Raw genomic sequence first — 19,444 nt, forward strand, 5'->3', positions numbered from 1 at the left:
TCTTTACAAGTTTTAATAACAGACCGATACCAAATGTGGTTTGCAAATTTAAGTTCTTTTGCAGATACCTCTGTATAAGCAGACCGCTTCCACGAGTTGCAGTTGTCACTAACCTTACGTGGATTGTAGTATAAAGTGGACTGTGTATGGAAATAAGTTAAAAATGTTTACAACTTTTGTATATATATATATAAATATATATAAAAAAATATCTTTTGAGAGAGCAATCTGTGATGATGTATTTTCAGTGTCTGTGTACCAACTGCAACTTATTTTCAATAAAGAGTTTAAAATGAATAGAAGCAGCCTGAACAAATTTGGTAATGCTTTATTTAATCAGGTGAGCACAGAGAGCAAGGAAACTGCATCGTCAGGCCAAGGAGATCTGAGCACCTCGAGGAAACTTACAGCAGCACCGTGAGTTCTCAACCTACAGCTGGGAACTTACGTATTTGCTAACACAGAAGAAAATAAACTGAAAAATAAAGGGAAGACGTCAGAAACTCCTGCAGAAGATACACGCTTCGTTTGCTCTGAGCTTTACAAACCCCAGGGGCAGTCGGGGGAGAGAACTGAGGATGTAGATCCATTGCTGACTTGGGCAGCTGGCATCCAAACTGGAGCACCGGCGTGGTGCTGGCACACCTGGCTCTGCTCGAGAGGCAGCGCCTCGCGCCAGGAACATGGCAGCGTTACTCGTCACCACGTATTCATGCATTTTATCAACAACCATGCAGCCTAAGGCCCCTCCCTCCCTCTTTCAGGGCGTGCAGTCTGGCCCCTGTGCTGAACACAACACATTCAGGTATTCAAAACAGTCTGAATTATTTGGAAAAAGAAACCGAAAGCACTTTGCAGCCTGACAGCAAGCAAAATTAACAAGTATAAGGCAAGGAAGAAACGCTGTAGCCAGGACTAGCTCTTCAGTAATAGACTGAGCTCAATTTCATAGAAACGCTTATATAAAAGCAGTGTTTTGTCACTTAAAAATTACATAAATTAATCTCAACATGTTAAAAATAATTAAACCTGGTCTGCAAAGATGGGCAAGAATCAGATGCTTAATTATAGCCATGGAAATGCACTACAGGGAGGACATGTCATTCCATCACATCATAGCTGCTGCTGGAGAAGTTATTTCAAATGAACAGATTCAGCTCCTGTTTTCCTAGAGGTGGAAGTTACAGATGGCAAGCAACGTGAGCAAAGCTACTGCAGACCAACATCACCAAGGGAGATACAGGATGTAAACACTCCATAGCCTGAACAAATTATCCTCGTTAGTGCAGACCACTGTAAACACATAAATGCACTTAAAGGCACTGCAGATAAACATGGTCAGTGATCAGCAGCATTTAATATCCCAATATGCCGTTGGTTGGAGCTACCACCATTAATACATCCAAGAAATAGAAACGTGGCAATCATTAAATAAAATCACCGTGAAGTGTGCTTTACAGAAAGTAAAGCCTTAACATTATTGTTCTACATGCAGTGCTACAAAAAAAGTTTCTTTAAAGAACATGTTACATAAAAGGTCAGAGGCGACTTCAAACCTCAGGTTCAACTCATCACACAGATCAGTCCAATTCTTCAAGTAGTAGAATTAATTCAGTTTTCAGACAGGAATATTCTTAGCTATACGAGCAGCCCAACGTTTACAGACACACAACTGAAACGGCCCTATTCACCAGCGAGTAGGAGCAGTTCTGCATCTCTGCACCCCTGACTGCTTCGATTTCTGTGGTCACAGAAACAGCACAAAAATCAGAATATAAGGGAAGTCACTTCTGCTTCTATTCACTTCAGTGATTCAATATCTCCCCCCCTCTGCTCCCACCCTTCCCTAAAGAAAGAAACCCCCCCGAGCCAGATGCATATTCCCCTATTGTGTCCCCAGTCAGATATCAGATCAGAAAGATTTTCTCAGCTATTGCATGTCACAGGAGAAAGGTGGCCCCCTGCCTGCCCACCCTGCAATTTTGGCCTAACTCTACTCAGGCATTTTGGAAGCTCAGACTTTGGATGTTAATTAGCTACGGAGCAGTCCAGTGATCCCTTTGCACAGTATTTATGAACAGCACTGAGAGGGCTCTCTAACAGTTACCTGTGTATCAGTACTCAACTGGCACCAGCTCTCAGCCACACTACACTGTCAAACCTCATTCCAAAAAGTGCATATTCATAGATAGAAACTGTTTTATTGGTCTTCATAAGAGCTAACTGATGATTCTACTGATTGCTTGTAAGGAAGGGAACTCCTCATCCTCAATATGCAAAGCTTTATGAGTGACAATGTCCTGCTGCGTTAGTACTTGCTTACATGTTGGGCAGATGCAGCAGTCGAGATCAGAGTTGGAGTCCGTTTGCCAAACATTCTTCTTGTTCTTTTTGGATTTGTTTGAACTTTGCTTTTCTTTGATTTTGAAATCATTGTGAGCAGAAAGCAGTTCTTGTTGCTTAACTGTGTCTGGCAACAACACCAGCAACTCGTTAAAAATTTTCTTGAAATTATCTCCAAGCAGTTCTCGGCAACTTTTGTAATACTCTGCTGCAGAAATCAGACCCTTCAGTGAAAAGAAAATTGGAATAATTAGAAGCTTAACAAATAATAATCTCATTAATCTATAAAAAGATTCACGTTCTTCCAGGTCACACTACACGCACTTTGCCAGTGCTACAGAAGAGCTACACTGGAGCACACAGTTAAAAAAGAAAACCTGCATCTAGTCCACTCACCAACCACAGCAGAGGCACTACATGAACTGAGCAGAGGAGGATTTCAGGAATGCAAAGGTTCTTGCCCACTCACCTGTCTGAATTGCCCAGAATGAGTTTTAAATTTATTGAACTTGGACTCATCACTTTGGAGGAATTCTTTAATGGATTGTATTAGCTGAATGTTCCTTTGCTGAAAGTTTTCAGGTATCAAGTATGTCCCTTGGCTGGATTTTGCCCTGCATTTGGGGGAACAAAAGTAATGCAATTGGATACTGCTTCATATTATGGAAATATGCTGCAGACATACATTATACGATTATTCTTTTCTCCCTTTCTCCACCCAACTACACGTGCAATTTCTGTCAGCAGCACATGGTTACAGTAATCCTATCAGTGTTTTGTGCTCCTTCTGAAGCTTCTATGGCATATCTCAAAAGATGCAATGTGTAAAGTAACTCTAACAAAAGGACTTTCACTTACTCATTCAAAGATGTAGTGACAGGTTCAGAGATACTGGTGGATGGAATAACAGCAAAACCTGGTGGGGGTTTACTAACAGGCACTGACAGTCCTGGAGGTGGAGGAGGATTCTTTAATAGCACCACAGTGTTAAAGCCTAAATGAAAACAGAAATGGGCAGGAAGTTAAAGCACATATCTGTGGCACCCACATACCAGCAAGTAAAATTAACACCAACAGTCTGATGTACTCTCCAGAAGCATCAAGAAGTAACAGTCAACAGTGCAGTCATCACTATTTCAGAAGAAACCTAAATATTAAAGAGGTGGAAATCTGTTGCCTTAACGAAGTGCTTCATAGTTCCTGATATTACTTTAAGAAAGAGAGAGGACTTTCAAGACTGTGTTACTCAGGCTGCCTTGTAACTTTAGCCACATTTCTCTAAGCTGCAGCCAAGAAAGCTGTCAGTGCCCTGAAGTGCTTACCCGGTGGCGGTGGCATTCGAGCTGATCCTGAGCTCCCAAGAGCTGGGAAGTCTTCCTGAGGTAAAGGGCATTGGTTCATCACTGTGGGCTTTTTAAGGCCAGGGGGCTCTTTGGGTGTACTACAGATTGCTAATGATTTTTCTGAATGACCATTCACAACAGCTGCAGATCTGTCAGAGGCATGAAGAGCAGAAGCAGCATTTGATGTCCGCTCTGCTTCTGGCAGCTTTTCAATACAAGACCTGGGCAATGATGTCTCCTGTAACAGGTGTGGGGATGATGGTCTCTGCTTCTCAACCCCCATTCTCTTTTTCTTGCTCACTTTTGTGAAAGTTTGTGAGGTAGAAGCTGCCAGCAAGGATGACACATCAAACATTGTTGGTGTGTTCCTTATCTCCTGGGTTGTCAAGCCACTACTGCCGTCTTCATCATCTGACTGAGAGAGTTTATTGCTCTTCTTATTTCCTTTAGTGCTATTCAAGGAGTATGATTTTTTGGCTATCTGATTTATGCAAGGGTTGCTAATGGCTTTGACCACGTTTTTACCGGAACCACTGTTCCATGCAGATGTGATGTTAGTTACTGTTTTATTGTTAGGCCTCATTTTGGACACCAGAGCTGGAAAATCCTCCTCTTGAAAAGCTGTTTTCTTTGCAGTCGCTGTATACGTCAAAGACATCCCAGAAGAGACAGCGGGTGCTGCAGAGGATGACAAGCTGGGGAAATCTTCTTTAAGCTTAACTGCTGCTAGCTGAGCAGAGCTGCGAGAAGGGAAAAGTACACCTAGTTACACCACCACTGCACAGACAGCAAAACTCCACCAGGCAAAAGAGGCTCCATGCCTGACTGCATTCTTCTTCAATCCATCAGTTAGAGTGGCACAGCTGGCATAACCGTGAACAGAACGCAAATACATAAACCGTGTCTGGATGAGTCTCTTCAAAGCAGTCTCACTAGCCTTGCTGTCTTGTCAGTGCTGTCTTAGCACACTTACCTTGACCAGCAAGCCACACATGCAGGCTTCTAGTACATTCTAGTGCCCACATCCTGCAAAGACTCTATTTATAAAGTTACCACCCATTTAACGAGATGATGAATTTAAAAACCCCAACAGCATATGGCTCCCTCAAGATAAGCTAGCGAGTTAAAAATGAGTGGAGTTAGGAATACTGAAAAGTTCCCTGGAACTGCACTACAAAAATAACATAACATAACATAACATAAAAATTAAGCTACAAACTGAAGCAACAGCCTATGCTGTTCATGCAGCAGCTAACACAGAAAGAGGTCAAAGCAGAAGGGGAACTGAGAGAGGGGAGCACCTACAGTTCAAGAGATCTATAAAAGTAATTATTCCAGAAACACACAACCCAAGTAAGCTTCTAAATCAGCTTTCTCATTGCTGCAGTCTTAAACAAACTTACCCTTGTAGAGGTCCTGCTGCAGAACCAATTGCTGGAAAGTCATCTTGGCTTAAAGCACCATTAGCAGCTGCTTCTTTTGAGGTATTGACAAAAAAAGCAAAGAAATATATTCAACTAAAATCCAATAGTTTCAAAGTGGAAGCTATCAGTGAAAATGACAGCAACATTAACAAGTTATATTTTCAGCAGCTGCTGATGTCATTAACCAACATTCCAAAAGGGCAATAAGTCCATGTATCAGCATTTCCTTCAGTTAACCACATTCACCATTATGACATCAGTACGAGCTCCAGCACACAGGCAATTCATGGAACTTAATATGAGCAAAACACTGGTAGATAAGACAGTCTCTAGATGATTCCTTCACAACTAAGAAGCCAATGTCCCCAGCTGCCTGCTCTATGCTTTTCCCAGAGGCCAGCAATCAGCTGCCTGCAAAAGGGTTAGGATACTCTGACTCAGTATGCTGATTCTCCACTTGGAAAGCTGCTCCTCTGAGCTGTTCAACACCTCTGCTGCACAGATGCCCACACTGCTAAGCAATTAGCTCCTGGGCAGTCAGTTTTCATCAAAACATAAATCATTCCCAATTAGGCTTAGTCTTAAAATGCAGTGCTGTGGACTGCATCAGCTTAAAAACAGATTGATAACAGCTTTGACACACATACAGCAAAAGCTGGGCTAGCAGCAGGGTAAGATAGCCTTGTCTGTCATCCCCAGCTGAGCTGTACCCATTAGACAACCAAACTCTCAGCAGCTCCCAGCTCATTATGCAAGCATATAAAGTTTGAGCAGGAACCCTGTTGTAGAAGCAATAAAACAGTGGAAAAGGGATTTGAAGCAACAGTAATACCAAAACAATTCTATCAACGAGTTACAAACTTTTACTGGGACTAACTTAATCCCAAACATCACAATACATCAGTTCTTGCATGCTACAGTAGGAATATGGCAGTCTTAGTATTATTTGGATAGAACATCACAAATACTGTCATACCTTAACTGCTTGCTATTTCTACCCAGCTTCATTTTAAATATAACTGGCTGTACAAATCCCAGCCCACTCGGACATGCTTCACAGTACATGAGTGTTGCTGAATTAAGACTCCACACAGCTTTCTTCTTATCCACTGGCTTTTGAGAACACTGTATGGCAATTCACATTTTGGCCAGCCTGATCTCCAGACCCATCACCACACCCTCGTGCCTCCCTGCAGCTGCAGAAAATGTTCAACACTAACCTGTAGCTTCACTTGAAGACTTTGGCACACGTTTGGAGCTGGGTACTTCCGAATCCCTCAAGTCCTCCTTTTTACCTCTACTGCTGCTGTCCTCTTTGTCTTCTCCCCGTTTCTTCTCTTCTTGTCGTTTAGCAGCTACAGATGCCCTGACTGCTGCTGCAACGTCTCTGTCTTCTTCTTCCCTACAGGACAGGGCAGATTTTCTTGGTAAAACAGCAAGGATTACGAGGCACCTTCGCCTCACACTCCACCTCTCACCTCTCTGCAGTAAGCTCTGATGCCTGTCCCTGGCCTTGTGCTGCCACCTGCTGAGAAGGCTGAAACAAACCCACTCTTCCCTTGGCTAGTGAGAAAGGCAATATTTTACCCAGGGATCTGCAAATTCTGCATGTGGTGATAACAATCCAGGATAGAAGAAATCAATTGACGTGAATTGGGAGAGACAGTACCAAGAATGCTAGCAGACACCTACTTCTCTTCTTTTCAAATGTGCAGTCTTATTTCTAGACCAAAGTGATTCTTTGAAATATGGCTCATAACAAACTCTCAGTGAATGCAAAATCCACATGCGACACCAACATATAAAGGTGTTCAGGGATGGACTTCTTCCCCAGTGAAATGACCAGTAATGAACCAGCTGACTATCCAGTGAGAAAAAGAAGAAAAATGGAGGTGCAGTATGTAAAAAGCACTCAGGTCTTATATATGCAAACTTTCATTTCAATACTTAACCCTCTTCTTTCTCCAAAGCACTCAGTCTGGCCACACAGAGATCTGTTTGTTCAATGAAAAGCATGAGCCTCAGAATAGGAATTTCACAGTTACCAGACCAAAAAGTCCAATAAACCTCTAAATGTTTATCATTTACTTTGGAAAAATCCTTCTAAAAAGAAGTTAGCACAACCATAATTGCTGAAATTAAGAATTCTGATTTCAGTTAACCATGTGACAAAGATCACAGGGATTGCTTTCTTTGGCAAGTCCAGGAAGCTTAAACTTCAGAGAGTAATTTCACTTTCACCAGGCACGCAGCCAGCACACAGGCTTAGACTGAAAACTAGCTGTAATCTCAGTTAAGGATTCACTATGGAAGCTTCCAAACTTTGTCCCTACTTCCTTCCCACCTGTGCACCGAAGTTCTGTTAATTGATAAGAAAGAGCACTAAGCAACAACAGAAATCCACACAATGCTGTGCTACTCACCTCTTGTATCTCCAGCTGCCTCTTCTGTTCTGCTGACTTCCTCGGCCACCCAATCTGCCTGACCTCCCTTGCCTGTTGTACCTGTCAACTTCTTCATAGTCCTCTCCGCCTATAACACCTGAACAGGAGGGATAGTTATCATTCTTAAAGTTATTTCTCTAATCTGGGCACCGTACTATGCCCCAAAAAGAACAAAACTACACTACTACAAATAAATCTATCTTGATTTCCTTCTGATGATTAAGCGGTTAATCAAACCTCCAGGAATGGTAAAAGTCTGTACATTCCACACGGAAGAAAAGTCTGCTTCATCCCCTCACTCAAAAAAAGGCCAACTCTGAAATCACATTCACGATGCCTGTGGCTCTGTCAACTTCTGGTTATCTTCAAGAACAAACTCCCCAGCCTCTCAGAGCCCTGGTTCCAGGACTTCTCCACCCTCTTGCAAAGAAACTTCCTAGCTAGGAAGCCATCACCAGATATTTCTGAATACCAAAGCAGTAAGAATGAATACATCCCTGGCCATCGCAACACCCCCAGCCACACTCACCCTCATTTCTCCTCTGGTGCCGAGGAGCATAATTAAACTGAAGATCTATCTGCCGGTTCTGCCTGGCCTCAGCCCTGTTCTTGCTGTGGCAGGCTGTTTTATGTGCTTTGTAATCTATTTCAGTGCGGAAAGCGTGGGTAAACTGCTCTGTACTGCACCGTCCCTCTTCACAAAGGAAATGCTTCTCACGGAAGTGTTCGCGAAGGTATTCGTAATCGCTGGAGGAAGAAAAGAGGCTGAGCTGTAATTCCCCAAACGTATTTCACCGATGCTATATGATCATCCTTCACTCCATCTGTCAACGCTTAGCATTAACACCAAAGACGAAGGCTCTAAAACATGAACTAAACAGAAAGTGGTTGCTGCAGCTGTTGGTTTAAGGAGCAAAAGAGCCTACAGCCAACCTTCCTGCAGTCTCTCTTCAAGCACTGCTTTTCAGAAAACTCACAGAGCCAAAACCATTTTTCTAAAATTTAAGCTACAGAAAGAAAAATAAAACTATTTCTGCAAACCTGTAGTACTCCTGAGCACCATCAGAGTCACAGAAGTGACAAAAATAGTGATCTCGTCTCAGATGTTTCAGCAGCTCATCATTATCCAAATAACGCTCGTCACAGAATTTGCACAGGGGATGCCCACGATGAGAGGTGTCATCTGGATCTCCGTGGATTCGATGGCGAGCAAGGTCCTTACGAGTGTACCATTTCCTTTCATATGTAAAAATCTGAAGGAATATGTAGGGATGGAATAAGCTAGGCTCTGCACAACTTACCTGAAGAAGTCACAGATTTGCTTTAAAAAGATGTAATCTGACAGCTCACGATCACAACTCAAATTTTCAGTGACTAGGAACCAAGATTCAAGTGATAGATCCTGACTGCATCTCACTTACACTTCACTCACCTCAAACACTGGAAACAGATCAACTTCACCCTTTCTCCTTTCCTGAGAACAATGCTGTTCAGTGAACAAATTCTGCATTGAGAGCCAATCTTCTGCCCCTACTAACACACAGGTTGTTTTGATAGAAAGGGTTCTGAAGATGCCAGGAAGATCAGCACATCCTTGAGAACAGAACATCCTTTATTTCTTATCTCTTTAACAAGGAATCTTAACTCACTCTGGAAAAAGGTTCACTTGGCTTTGCTTGCACTGACGGACCGCAGCTCCTGCGAGTTTAAGAATTCATCTGCAGTGGGTATTAACAACACAGAAGCTTTCTCCAAAATAAAAGGATTTCTTCAGAACTGTGAAATTAGAAGCCAACATATTCTACTAGTTTACCACTCTAGTGCTGCCTAACTAGGCTGCCTGTGGAAGCACCTCTTCAGCAGAGTTCAAAGGACACTGCAACTAAAAGAGGCTGCCTTGTCTTCCTCTTCTTGTTTAGCACTAATGATCGGAGAGTCAAATCAGTTCAGTGAAAACTAACCCTGCAAAAAAGATGTATTGGTCTTCATTCAAGTCCACCCTGACAACTCCTGGATCCTGTTCCTTCGGGCAACAACCTACAGTCTGACCTGCAGGAACCAACTGTGAAATTACAGCGTAAGTGCGTTTCTCTGATCTGATATTCGATTAGTTTTAGGGAAAACAAACACCAAAATACGTGCTCATGCATTAAATTCCCTCCTACAACAATAAACAGTGCTGACAACTATAAGACACAAAGGTTAGCAGCCCCAGCATTCATTTAGCAACAAGGGCTGATTTGGCCTCACACATCACTGAGAAATACAAAAAAAAACCCAAACAACAAAAACCTGAGCTCCAGGGAAAGGTGAAATTTGGACTTTCAGGCTGAAAAAAGCATTGCCTGGCTGGCAGAACAACAGCTGTTCTAAGTAAAATTCAAATGGGTTAAGAAACAAACAAACAAACAAGAATCCAGTAATGGCAACAGTAAATGAGTAGTTTTCAGGCTCAATACTGACATGCCACTCAGCTTTCCACTAAGTGCTTCATCTTTACGTTTTAAACCAGCCCCAATTGTGTTCTGTGTGCGTACATCAAACGCAGCAGACCTCAACTGTAGACACTCATGTTTCACTTTCCAACCAAACCAACAAGATACAGGAAATTCACTCTGAACAAATGAACAAATAAAATAAACAAATGAAACATAATTATATTTCATTAAACCAACAAGATGGATTCTCATCCTGTACATGATTCAACTGTAAATGCTACATTGGCTCTGAGCTGAGAGAGAAATCCATCATTCCATGATGCACTCTGCTTTCTGAACCACCACTAATATTTTCTCAGTTACGGATTTAGCTCATAAAGTCAATCTAAGTCCTAATAGATATCTAAATCACTACGGTTAGAGCTGTAACAAAGCCTGTCTACAACTCAGGATTAACTTCCTATCAGACAGATAGGGTTCGGTATTTACAGGCATCGTGGGGGAGGAGTTAACCTCAGAAGCTTACTAATATGGTTGGGTTTAATCTAAAACATAATCCATTTAGAACCTTCAGGACTCTTTCATTAATCAGTTTATGGAAGAAGAAAGTCTCAGAAGAAATCAACTGACCTGACTGCAGGCAGACAGGAGAAACCTAAGCAGCAGAGTGGTGCTGTTCAGCATCTCCTTCTCCCCACCTCCACAAGTACTCCAGCAGGTCATGTAAGGAACCACCCTCTCCTTCCATCCCATTAAAGCATTGAATCAACTCACCTTCAAGTGTTTAACACAGAGTTTGCAACAGAAGAGCTCATGCTGCTTTCTCATGTGCTGTTCCAGATCTGCAAAGGTATTGAATGGCTTCAAATCTGGACATAAAAAGCATTCATGCTGCAGCAGCTTCCTAAGGGACAAAGAAAGATTTGCTAAAAGTTATTCAGTTCCCTCTCAGCAACCCGATATCTTTATTGAAAGATAAACATTCTGTCCATGGAAGAATTCTGCATTCTTATTGCTCCCCCAGCTATTTGTAATGAAGTTAGCATTTTGTTTACTCCAGAGATACTTTGTCATCAGTCAGGAACAGAAGAGAACAAAGTTACCTGGAGGCTTGAACTATAAGAAGTGAGCTGAGCAGTCACCCTGTGAGCAGCACTGTACCAGCACACAGCCTGCAGATGGACTGGAACACGTCTGTGCAACACACCCCTGCCTTACTGAAGATTCAGCTGATGTGGGCTACACTCACATCTGATTTAGTTATGGTTTATACCAACAGCAACTGAAGTATATGATGGAGTGGGGAGATTAAAAAAGTAAGCACGATTCCCAGCAAGAGCTGAAGCAGAACACTGGTCTCAGTGGGAACCCCCACTCACTCACACTTGATTACTGTTCTGTGGGCAGTGATCTCAGCAGCCCTGCAGAAACGGTACCATCAAAAGTAATTTCCACGGCTGGTGTATAATTAATCAGAACATGTTTCCAACTGCTTCTGCTTACAAAAACCCACTGCCCGACCTCATGAAATGGAAATTATAAACGTATCGCAAAGTTTCGTTTTCACCTTTTTTCTCCCATTTGTAACCAAGACCTTTGCAGGAAGAGGATGCTCTTCTCTTCGTATGATGTATGGTACTACTGGTTTTGATTACTCCATATGCAACACAGGGATAAATACCATCATAAGAGAAATTTTGCCTTTACTGATTTATACAGCAGTCAGGCAAGGAATGAAGAGCCTTGCAACAAGTTTGCCCTTGGTAAAGAAGCAAAAAGCAACTTTTGTTGGCAGAGCTTCTGTACATCTAACAGAGGAGCTGCTCCTTTCCCACCTGTGCTGCCCTCACCCCACCAAAACCACCTGTGCTGCTCAGTGACCAATGGACATTGCATCAAAGTCACCATTTCTGTAAAACCACACTTTTCCATTAAAGAAGGCACTTCTGGCCATGTAACATAGATAAAAACGTGATGTTTTAGGGACAAATTACAGAAAGGATTCTCGTATTTACCTGTAGAGCGCATAAACTTCTCCATCCATAAAATAAATGTCATACTTCTTCTCATGCTGCAACTTGTTAAGTGCTATTGTCGAGAAAGATGTAAGCTTCCGCCCAAAGACAACCTACAGGCAACACAACACAGGGATCAGAGATGGCATATGTGGGCCGTGCAGTATTTAGGATGGCAGACCAACTCCTCAGCACAACCTTTGTTTGTCGGGATCTCACCGTAGCCAAAGGCTTAGACAGCAGGGCCAGAGCTGTGTGTCACCACTGCTCGCTGTCCCCACAGCCGTCAGCAACTGCGACTGCTTATCAGCTTCCAGCAAGAGCACCATGCAGGGTGAGTTGGACTTGCCTGGTCTTTGGATTTTGAACTACATTAGGAAACATTTTTATGATGCTTGGCTACCACAGCCACGCACACAGGGCACAAATATCTCCCAGCAGTGCAATCCACTCGTTGCCCGGAGCCCTGCGCTCAGCTGCCTCCTATCTCCCAGTAGGAGACCACACAAACAGCCTGCAAGGGAAAGTGACACGACTCAGGGTCTGATGGAGAGACCACTGCTTCCTCTTTCCTCAAATATCAGCAAAGTAAGGGAAAATGCTACATCACTTCCCAAATCATTTGCACGGTGCATCCATTCTAAGAGAACCTGGTTGCTCCCACTGCTGCCCATCTGGGCAGTGCTGGTGTAGCAGCAGCCTTACTGGAACAGCTGTTATAGAATACAAGTTCAGTTTAGTCTTGTGAAGTCACTCCTCTACCCCTGCTGGGGTGAAACACCTCAGAGCAAGTCTTCTGGGTTGGGCTTTTTGGCTAGGTTAGTTTTTAAAGCTTTCTTTACAGTGAAGCTACTATTAAAGTATATGTTATACTGAAGTATATACATGCATATACACACAGCTCTCTGAAGTGTCAGGCTTAAAACAAAGTGACTACAAGGCTGAGATTTTTGGATAAATGTCAAACTCAACGTTATTTTTAAAAACATTTGTTTTTGTAAACTTCATTTCATTTCAACCTGAAAAAAGTTTCAGAAGGGAGGAACAAACTGCAGAAAAGCAGATTTTATCACTGGAGTCCATCACAGATTCCTGCAGCAGTTCCAAGGACAAACACACACGTGTATAACAAACACACTGACCAGTCCTCCAAGCCTGACCCACGCACACATCAGGGTGACTTCACAGGTCAACAGGCAATCCTGCCTAACTCCAGCACAGCAATTATACACCACTGAGAGCACATATTACCATAACAAGTATATCCTGCTTTCTCCTCCATCACGCAGTGCAATGCCAGCCATCTTTAAAGTTATTTCCATTTCCTCTGGACACCATACTGTGACACTTACAGTTCAGTCTACACTGACCAGTATAGCATCAGCTGAGATGTGATGAGATGTATGTGGCTCTTCTAATTCTACACACTACTACTGAGTCAACTATAACGAAAAGATCGTTTTTAACAATTAATAAATGAGAGGAGATGGTGTCTTGATGAAGTTCAGGCCACATAAATACACCAACTGTTATAGAGCTGAAGTGCTCACAGTCCATCTGCAACCCTGAGAGCAGTGGTTTTACGGCAGCCGAGCAAGACCACAGATTGCTTCCTAAGAGAGGAGGTGTGCACAGAGGTACCGGCTTTAAGTGGCAGCAGGGGAAGCTCAGGATGGCTACTGGGAAACTCTTCTTCAGAAGAGCAGTCAGGCACTGGCACTGCTGCCCAGGGAAGGGATGGGGTCATCATTCCTGGAGGTATTAAGAACCATAGAGATGTGGCACTGAGGGACGTGGTCAGTGGGCATGGTGGGATGAGTTGGGGACCTCAGAGGTTTTTGGCAATTCTATGGTAAAAATCAGGTTCAAAGGAGATCTGTGTCCTTTCTGTCCAGATCTGGACACCGCTCACGTGCCGGTGAGCTCAGTTTCAAAACCAAATCCTACACAGCAAAACCATTTGTGGCACCCACCAACTCGGAGACCTTCAGGGATCTTCAGTCCCGCTGCCATTTGAGCGGCACGAGAAGCCGCCAAGGTAAAAACGCAGCTTTTGTCAGCGGGAGGCGGCGAACCCCCTCCTCCGGGGCGCCGCTTTGACTTCATCTCCACCTCTCTGCGATCTCTCGCCCAACGCAGCAGCTCCTCTCCTCTCGCAGCATTCCTTCTTCCCCGCATCGCTGCACGCTCTTACAGCCACATCCCTGAGCGAAGTTTCCCCAACTCCACAGCCCCAACCCCAACCCTACAGCCCCAGCCCCACAGCCCCACATCCCACCCCTGGCCCCATCCCCGCCGCGTGGCGACGCGCTGAGCGGCACGCGGGGCGACCAAAATCCGACAGAAGTGCGGGACGGCGGAACCCCGCCTCGTTAACACCCGCACAGCGGAGCCGGACGCCGCGACCCCCGCCCGCCCCGCCCGCCTTTCGTTTCCTCGGACCGCGAGGAACGCGGCGCTGCGCCGCGCCGAGGCCTCACCTGGCCCAGCTCCTCCCGGCACACGGCGCAGTACCGCACTCCGCACAGCGCCCGCATCCGCACCGAGCAGCGGTAACAGATGGGATGATCGCAGCGGCCCAGCGCCACCACCTCCAGCTCCCCGCAGCACAGCACGCACGGGCCCTCCGCCGGCCCCAAGGCCGCCGCCGCCGCCACGCCCGAGGCCGAGGCGGCCATGGCGGCGCCGACCCGCCGCGGCCTAGGCCCCGCACCACCTAGCAACCGCCAGCACCATCGAGAGGAAGCCTAGAGCGCCGCCCTGGACAGACCCCGCTCAACGACTCTGCCCGACTGCCGACCATAGAGAGCCGCCTCCGCGGCGCCGCTCTGGGTTGACCATAGAGTTTTTGCCTAGAGCGCCGCCTCGCTCTCCCGATTATCCTCCGAAGACATCCGGTGCGCCACGCCTCCTGGCGTCAGCCCGCGTCCTCCGGCGTGCGACCATAGAGAGCGAGGTCAGGGTGCCCCCGGCTCTTCCGGGCCCCTGTCGTGGAGGAGCGCCGCCTGCAGCGCTTCCGCGCCAGGGCCCCTCTCGCTGCGTTGAGTTTGGGGTCGAGTTTTGGGTGGTTCTGGATGGAGTTCGGCTCTGTGATCCTTGTCCGTGCCTTCAGGATGTTCATAGAATCATAGAATGGGTTGAAAAGGACCACAATGATCACCTAGCTTGCTAGGTGCAGTGTTGTCAACCACCAGACCAGGCTGCCCAGCTCTGTGATTCTGTTGTGCTTTGGACTCCGTTATGCCCTGGTGGTGCAAACAGCCCCATGGTGGATGAGTGAGGTCAGAGGCTCTGCCCTGTGATCAGATTTTATCTTAAAATCATCAAAGTCAGAAAAGACCTCCAAGATCCCCAAGTCCAACCCATCCCACCATGCCCACTGACCACCTCCCTGAGTGCCACATCCACATGGATGTTCTTGAACACCTCCAGGGACGGCCACCTCATCCCTCCTGGGCAGCAGTGCCACTGCCTGACTGTTCTTTCAGAGAAGAAATGTTTCTCAGTGCCCAACCTGAACCTGGGCACATTGTTGGCTCACCTTCAGTGGCTGTCAACCAACAATCCCAGATCCTTTTCCTCTGCACAGCTCTCAGCCAATCTGGCCCACACCTGCAGCAACGTATGGGGTTGTTGTGACCGAAGCACAGGACCTGGCACTTGGCCTTGCTGAAGCCCAGCCTGTTCACCTCAACACATGAGGTGCAGCTCATCCAGGTCCATCTATAGGGCCTTCCTACCTTCAGGCAGATCAACGCTTCCTTCCAACTTGGTGTTATCTGCACGCTTACAGCAGATGCACTCAATCCCCTTGTCCAGAAGGGATTACGTAGGTGTCTGGTAAGCTGTGTTTAAGTGACAAAAAACTCCCAAAAATGTACACAAAACATTGCAGAAAATTGAATATTGCACACATTAGAACAGGAACACAAATAGATCATATTTGTGTTCACACACACATTAGTTACAGTGCTTAGAGAAAAACGATGTTGTCTGGGTATGTGCTGCAGGCAGTGATTCATGCGTTCAGTATCTGAGCACATGAGAGCTGCCCGGTGCTTCAGGAACGAGGTAATGGAGCTCGAATTGATCATCGACGCGTCAGGTTGTTGACTGAGGAACCTGTGCTCCCGCACTTGCTTTGAGGATTGAGCTCACCTCTTAAAGATCGTGGTGTCACGTTGGTGCTCACAGAGCAGAGCTGCAGCCCCTCAGACAGAAGAGGGTGCTCCAGGAGCACTGAGAGCGGAGGCAACACAGCTCACAGCCATGTTCCTCTGGAGGTGAAGTTGAAAAACATAAACGCTATTCGATATGGCACAGAGATGGTCACAAACTGGGTTTTATTTCAGACTTCTGTGGTGCCCCATTTTTCTTTCTCCTGGATTCTCACAAAATATTCTGTGCAGAGCCAATTTCTTTTCCACCTGTGAAAAATCAGAGCAGATCCCCTTCAAAGACAGGAACGCTGCTAGATCTATCAAAAAGTTCAAAGAAACACCGAGGTTTTGGCACGGGGTGCTTGTTCTACCACATCATCATATGTGTCACCAGATGAGCATCACGGCACCACAATTAGCAAACATTCCTGGAGTTCCATCCTCTGAGTCAAGGCTGCCATCTGTCCTGGAAATGACACAGTGGTCCCACTTTCCATGGGTCCCTCCCGTGAGTGGTGTTTGAGGGGCCTGAGGAGTGACCCCAGGACACTCAACATGGTGGACAGACACCCAGGTTACTTGGTGACACAACATATTGACTTTGTGATAAAACATCTCAAAATGAAGTCACTTTTCTAGGAAGAGAAATGGTGACAAATCATATTAAATCACATATTATATGTACGATAAGTTCTTAGGATCTACTCTCATTCATCATTGCTAACTGGAAGCCTGGATGAGCAGCACCTCCATCATTCAGATCTGCTTTCTTTTCACTGAATTCCTTGTCAGTTGTCTTAAAAGAGGTCTTCATTTCTCTGATGCATAAATGATCATTTAAAAAAAACATAGCGAGTCCATTACAATGTTATCTTGTCCAACACCAGCAGCAGTGAACAACATCCATGCTGTAGAATAAAGTAATATAGGAGATGAGTATTTTGGAAAACAGATCAACTAAGTAATTCCACATTTTGGGTCGTTGTGTACAACAGGTAATATTTGCTTCCTCCTGAAGAGACCCATTTATCATACTTCAAAGTAGAGAGCAGATAATCGACACCGAAGTGGGTTTGGATGGGGCTGTATTAAATAATTAGGAAGGGCCGAGAATGTTGGCTGCAATTACTTCAGGAAATGTACCCCCCCCCTCCGAATTAATGATACTGTTGGAAATGTTTTTGTACCCAAACTGCATCACACCATTTTGGAGAGCAATTAGCATGAAATGAGATGGAGGCTGCCGACAGCAATGTGCTGTCTTAAGTGTCACTCGTCTGTGAAATTACGCAAGTACCCCAGCGCCATGGCCAAGCTTAGGATAATAAATACACCTGCATAATTAGGCTTAAAAGTGATATTACTCATCGCAGTGAACATTGTGACAAAGCCACAGGGCACAACCGGAGTTTGTGCTTGGCAGATTCCAGCTCTGGGTTTTGTGGTAGGGACAGACCGCTGACGATTTCGTGTCCCTTTGCCAACAAGCTCAACTCCCATCAGCAGTACAAGCTCAGAGTGACTTTTCCTACTGATCGGAGTTTGCAGTCTCAGTGAGTCCTTGGCTTTAAAGTGAATGCAGGAATCATAGAATCATAGCATCATAGAATCACCAAGGTGGGAAAAGACCTACAAGATCATCCAGTCCAACTGCCTACCTATCACCAATAAGAAGTTTCCTTCTAATAGAGAGCTGTGAGGTGCAGGCTGGGGGCCAGCTCCAGCCCTGCCCTCTACAAACACAATCCTAACAAACATTATCCCCACACTTCTGGTTTCTGCAGCCTTCAGCAGAGCTCAGGCCTGCTTAACTCCTGCTTCTGGTCCTCACTTCATGGCTCTGCCCAAGAGCAGGAACCTTTTGGCAGCATCCCTGCTTGTGCCACTGTGTGCTGGCTCTGTGCACGGGTGTAAACTGGAAGGCAAACCTCTGTGCCATCTCTGTGTCATTGCAGAGGATGCTTCTGCTTTCCTGACATCTGGAACTCCAACAAGAAGAATGAAGAATTGCTAAAAAGCCAATGCCCAAACTTTCTTTCCGAAGCCATTTTTCAGCTCATCGTCATTCTGAAGAATCACACTGCCAGCATGTGTGAGTCATGGGTGTGGATTAATTTATTTTGTGGTGCAAAGAGGTTTTTATAATAGTCTTTCAGTGGATTGAATCATTCTTTGCTGATGGGTTAAGGATGTTGGTTTATTTCTCCCTGGATTGCAGATGGAGTCCGGATCTGAGCACTACGTGTGACCCAGAACCATAAAGAGATGTAATCATATCCAATTAACTAAGCTCTGGTGTCTATTGCAAATAACTTGGTCGCTACTTGGCTCTATGTGTTGTCAAGATGGTGGTGTTTTCTCCCAAAAATAAAGGGTTAACATTGATTCTAGTGGTAGTTAATTTCTGTGCTTACTCCCTAAATATCACACAAAAATATCAGAAGAAAAAGGCACTCTTCGAGTCATTTAATCAGCAATAAATATACTGCGGAATAATTGATAACCTGCAGATGAGCACAACAAATCCATTTTATTCCGAAGAGCAACAGATCAAATATTTATGACTTAGCACTAAAATACTGTCAAAGTGCAGACCTAAAGGTTATGCCTAAGATTAATTTCAGCCTCGCAGCTTGAGGCAGATGCGGTTCATTTGCAGTGAAGACACTTAGAGCACAACACTGAGATACGCTCTCACTGGACAAAGTTTCTCTTAAAAGCAATAACTTCCTCATTTTTCCTGCATTTCCGACCCTTTGCTGAGCTCTCCCTGTTGTCTCTCTCGCTGGCTGGCTGTGACACAGCAGCCTATTGTGCAGCATTTCAAGCTACACAGTGTCAGCAGGTTTGGTCTTTTCTTTTACTCCCCATTTGGGATCAAACATGCCAGCAGTTGTATCTATGGGACCGACAGAGAGGTGCTCTGTTAGTTTCCCATGTTTAATACCCCAGTCTGCAATGACTTTAAACAAGAGCTTGTTTTTGTTTGCAGGAGTTGGGTGGCAGAGAGGCACACACACGCTTCTGCCCTTTGATTTGCCAGGAGGCACAACAAGCTTTGCACAATTTCAGATTTCACGAGGGAGTTTTCCTCCAAAATCTATATTTGAGAACAAACATAATTTGGTAATACGAGCTTCTCTCTTCTGAAAAGCAGTGATTCCTTAAAGGGGGCGAGGAGCAGGGGGGGAACCATTCCTACAGCACAAACAGAGGTACGTGCTGGGAAGCAGAGGTGTATTTTAAGGCATTTGAAGCCTGGTGGTAGGGTTTTCTT

General features: G+C 45.0%; 1 protein-coding gene across 2 annotated transcripts; it reads right to left on the bottom strand.

The window, feature by feature from the left end:
• Positions 1 to 312: 312 nt before the first annotated feature.
• ZNF598 (zinc finger protein 598, E3 ubiquitin ligase) lies at positions 313 to 14,911 on the bottom strand. Of its 2 annotated transcripts, none has more exons than XM_085237184.1 (12): positions 14,488 to 14,911; positions 12,008 to 12,120; positions 10,767 to 10,896; positions 8,596 to 8,807; positions 8,084 to 8,301; positions 7,534 to 7,651; positions 6,331 to 6,512; positions 5,090 to 5,159; positions 3,666 to 4,426; positions 3,202 to 3,337; positions 2,813 to 2,957; positions 313 to 2,567 (listed from the first exon to the last, which is right to left on the bottom strand). In XM_085237184.1, exons 1-12 carry the CDS (start codon positions 14,683 to 14,685, stop codon positions 2,220 to 2,222), a joined length of 2,631 nt encoding a protein of 876 aa, XP_085093310.1. In that variant the 5' UTR covers positions 14,686 to 14,911; the 3' UTR covers positions 313 to 2,219. The 2 variants fall into 2 exon arrangements, with proteins under 2 accessions (XP_085093310.1, XP_085093309.1); XM_085237183.1 differs by having other exon boundaries at positions 5,090 to 5,162; positions 14,488 to 14,910.
• Between the last annotated feature and the right edge of the window lie 4,533 nt (positions 14,912 to 19,444).

This window comes from Meleagris gallopavo, chromosome 16 (genome assembly GCF_905368555.1).
Source record: "Meleagris gallopavo chromosome 16, MGAL_WU_HG_1.1, whole genome shotgun sequence".
NCBI classification, from domain to species: domain Eukaryota; kingdom Metazoa; phylum Chordata; class Aves; order Galliformes; family Phasianidae; genus Meleagris; species Meleagris gallopavo.

Coding starts and splice junctions, on each gene's coding strand:
- ZNF598 (XM_085237183.1), bottom strand. CDS start 14,685: ATGGCCGCCTCGGCCTCGGGCGTGGCGGCGGCGGCGGCCTTGGGGCCG. Junction 10,897..12,007: donor GAAGTTTATGCGCTCTACAG/GTAAATACGAGA, acceptor TTTGTCCCTTAG/GAAGCTGCTGCAGCATGAAT. Junction 8,302..8,595: donor GGTGCTCAGGAGTACTACAG/GTTTGCAGAAAT, acceptor TTCTTCCTCCAG/CGATTACGAATACCTTCGCG.